Genomic DNA, 3,864 nt, shown 5'->3' with positions numbered 1-3,864 from the left:
TTCAAAACACATATTGAGTCTTCTACCACAGATCCTGTGGCTCTAGGTCTTTTAATAAGGGACACAAATGACCAAGAATAAAAGAAGTTAAGGTTTTTTGTTTTTTTCCCCCATCATGGGGCTTGAATTCTGGGCTTGGACTCTGTCCTTCAGCTCAAGGCAAGTGCTCTTCCACTGTCACAGCACCATTTTCAGTTTTCTGGAAGATGAGTTGAAGATGAGTCTCATGGACTTTCCTGCCCAGGCTAGCTTTGAATCCTGAGTTTAGCCCCCTGGTTAGCTAGGATTTTAGGCATGAGCCACCAGCACCTACCATGTTAAAGATACAACATTGTCATGCAAGAAAATTTTGGGGTTGTATTTGTTTGCTATTACTGGAGTTTTAACTCAGGGCCTCATACTTGGTGTTATTGCTTGCTTTACTACTTCAGTCACACATCTAGTTTGGCTTTTTACTGGTTGGAGAACTTGTGAACTTTTCTGTACTGCTTTGCTTTGAATTGTGATATTCCAGATCTCAGCTTCCTGAGTATCTGGGAAAACAGGTAAAAGCCACAAATGGCACTTACAAATTGCACTTTTTTCACATTTTTAAACAGAATCAAAATTTAAACACATGTGAGCAAAAGGATATGTCTGAAGTTTGGTTTAAAATACTTAGAAAAAATAAATTTAAAAAAAAGTGAGGAGGAGCAAGGTGCTTGTGGCTATTTTTTAAAAAATAATCCTAATCACTCCTTTTTCTGTTCAACACAATACACAGGCTGGGGACCATTCTTCCTGTAAAGGAATTTTATCATCTCCCTTCTTTGCCTGGTGAGTCCCAGGGGGGGCCAACCCACGCCCTTGGAAAAGGATCATGCTGACTCTTAAATCTTGTTTGGAACATCAGCTATCCATCCATAGCTGGATATAGACTGTGCAGTTAAACACAGAGCATAAGAGAAAATGTAAAATTCCCCCAGGCTCATGTAGCTTACTATTGTAATCCTGACTACTCAGAAGGTTTGGATCTAAGGATTATGATTTAAAATCATCCTGAAAGGAAGGAAGGAAAAGACATAATCAGTATGATAAAATCTTGAGAATGATTGAATCTTGTAATGAGTGTAGGAGGAGACTTAGTAACATTTGCACTTTTTCACATTTTACAATACTTTCAGAGACACTCTTATGTTGTTAGGAAAATCCACTTTGTGTGTGTGTGTGTGTGTGTGTGTGTGTGTGTGTGTGTAGTGCTCCTGATGTTTGAATGCAGGGACTTGAGAGCAATATTCCTGAGCTTCTTTTGATCAGGCTAGTGTTCTACTACTTGAGCCACAAATGACTCTTCGGTAATTTATTGGAAATGGGCATTTCATAGCAAGCCTGGGCTGGCTTTAAACACAGTTCTCAGATCTCAGCCTCCTAAGTGGTTAGGATTACAGGTGTGACCTGGGACCATGCTAAGATCCAAATTTATTTAGCTTAAGTAACAGAGGGACATGTGAGAAATTAACATACTTGTTTCCATACTGGGTTTATTGTATTTATTTTATCAAAAAGTTATTAAAATTCAGATCAGTTGGTGGGTAGACATTTTTAAATGAGTGCCTAATTCAACCAATGGCCCAGTAAACAAATTCAAACACAAAGATAATAACTCAGTTTGCCTATTTCTATTCCAAGGCATCTTGTCCATTGTCATAAGTCCTTAAAAATGTTTGAGAGAACATCTCATTAATATCCTCTGGGTATATTGGATTTGTAGATCCAACACAATTGAAAACTGATTTTCAAACATCAGGGTGCACTTGGATGTCTGGGGGAAAACTGTAAGACAGAAAAGTTGTGCCACTTAATAAAAATAAGAAGGCAGCTAGAGTTGCCACTAGAGTGGCACTCCCAAATTCCTGACTATTTGGTTTGAAGGGAACATGGAAATATGGAGTAAAGTCAATCCCCTCCATGTTTGTGATGGAGTAGTAATTCCAGAGCACAGCAATGGAGACACATCCACTAGCAGTGATGTTCAGGATTCCTGAAATGACAAATAGATTGTAGGTGACATTCTTCTGAAGAATCCCCAGATAGACATTCTTAAGTGCCAAGATGACTAAGGCTCTCCCAAAGAGCCCAAGAATGTTTGTGGACAGCAGCAGGTGTTGACTAACACGAATATCAGGAGGGAGAAAAGTATCATAGTAGGTATATTGGTGGCACATTTTGACCTTGCTGGAGTTGTTGTCATGGTGGTAAACGCAGACTCTCCACATTCCTACCATGGCTATGCCAGAATAGGAGAGTGATGGGTTGTCCATGTACCATACTCGCCACTCCACGAGGCCCATGGAAATGCTGGAGAGGATCCATGCCACAGTAGCTACAGCAAAACCAGCTACTTGGCGATTGGCACTAGTGATGGGCAAGATCATGATGGCAGTCTACACAGGGCAACTGCAAACAAACATAGGGCATAATGAGGATGGGCTCCTTGGGCCTGGAACAGTTCCCCATTGAGGAGAAATACCAGGAAGAAAAGTCTATATTTTTTGAAAAAGGTGGTTTGATTTCCTGATCTGCTGCTGAGTTTGAAGTCAGAAAAAATAATAAAGAGACTGAAAAGCTTAAAAATATTTAAAAGCTTAAAATCAGTGATCATTAAGTCCCAAAACTAGTTAATTTATACAATATACATGCCATTGAGCTATATGCTAACAGTAAAGATAAAAATGAGTCATACAGATATACTATTTTAGGCCTTGGCTCTTAACATAAGATTTCAAGGTTCACTTGTATTGTAGGATGTCTGAGTTTTATCATCTTTAGTACTGAATAGTAAACTATTGAATAGGTATGCCATGGTTTATTTACTCATAAGTCTTAGACATTTAGATTTCTTCCCTGTTTTACCTATTATAAATAATGTCACTATAAAACTTGGTGTTGACACATATTCTTTCAAATGGACCATACAATATCTCATTGTTTAGAGACCACTCAACTATTTCAGTTGTATCATTTTTCATTCTCACTAGCAATGTATATGAAAGCCTCAGCTTCTTCTAAAAGCACAGTTGTTATTTTTAATATTTTAAATCATTTTTGTATATTAATTATATGGAGAAGTTTCATTGCTTTCTACACATGCATATAATGAACTTCAAATTACTCCCCTTGCTATTATTTTATTCTCTCCCTACTTTTATTTATTTTTTTAAATTTATTTTATTTTATTTGTGAACATACTGTACAGAGGGGTTACAATTACATGGGCAGGATAATGCGTACATTTCTTACCAAGCATTGCAGCCTCCTCCTTTGTTTACCCTTCACATCCTTTGTCTCTCCCTACTTTTAAAATGCACTTCAACAAGTTATTTTTACATATGCATATGAAATACTATGGTGACATTGTCCTATTTCATCCTTTTCTCCTACTTCTGATAGGTTCTTTTGTGTGTGTGTGTGTGTGTGTGTGTGTGTGTGTGTGTGTCTTAGGGCTTGAACTCATGGACTCTCCCTGAGCTTTTTTGCTCAAGGCTAGTGCTCTACCACTTGAGCCATAGCTGTACTTCTGTTGTTTTTGGTAGTTTCGTGTACATAAGAATCTCACAGGGGAAGAGGCACTGTAGCTCAAGTGGTAGAGTGCTCGCCTTGAGCTGAAGAGCTGAGGGACAGTGCCCAGGCCCAGAGTTCAAGCCCCACGGCCGACAAAAAAAAAAAAAAAGAATCTCATAGGCTTTCCTCCCTGAACCGGCTTCAAACTGTGATCTGTCCCCTGAGTAACTATGATTACAGGCATGTCTTGTCTGGTTCCTATCTTATAGAACATTCTTTGTGTGTGTGTGTGTGTGTGTGTGTGTGTGTTTAATTATGATAGAC

At 38.6% G+C, this 3,864-nt stretch overlaps 1 protein-coding gene across 1 annotated transcript; it reads right to left on the bottom strand.

Annotated features, from left to right (window-relative positions):
* Positions 1–1,775: 1,775 nt before the first annotated feature.
* LOC122115544 (claudin-34-like) lies at positions 1,776–2,414 on the bottom strand. Its single transcript, XM_042689029.1, has one exon. It carries the CDS (start codon positions 2,412–2,414, stop codon positions 1,776–1,778), a length of 639 nt encoding a protein of 212 aa, XP_042544963.1.
* Between the last annotated feature and the right edge of the window lie 1,450 nt (positions 2,415–3,864).

Source organism: Dipodomys spectabilis, unplaced genomic scaffold, assembly GCF_019054845.1.
Source record: "Dipodomys spectabilis isolate Male_0828 unplaced genomic scaffold, ASM1905484v1 ptg000120l, whole genome shotgun sequence".
Lineage (NCBI taxonomy): Eukaryota > Metazoa > Chordata > Mammalia > Rodentia > Heteromyidae > Dipodomys > Dipodomys spectabilis.
This window is presented reverse-complemented; position numbering and strand designations above follow the sequence as displayed.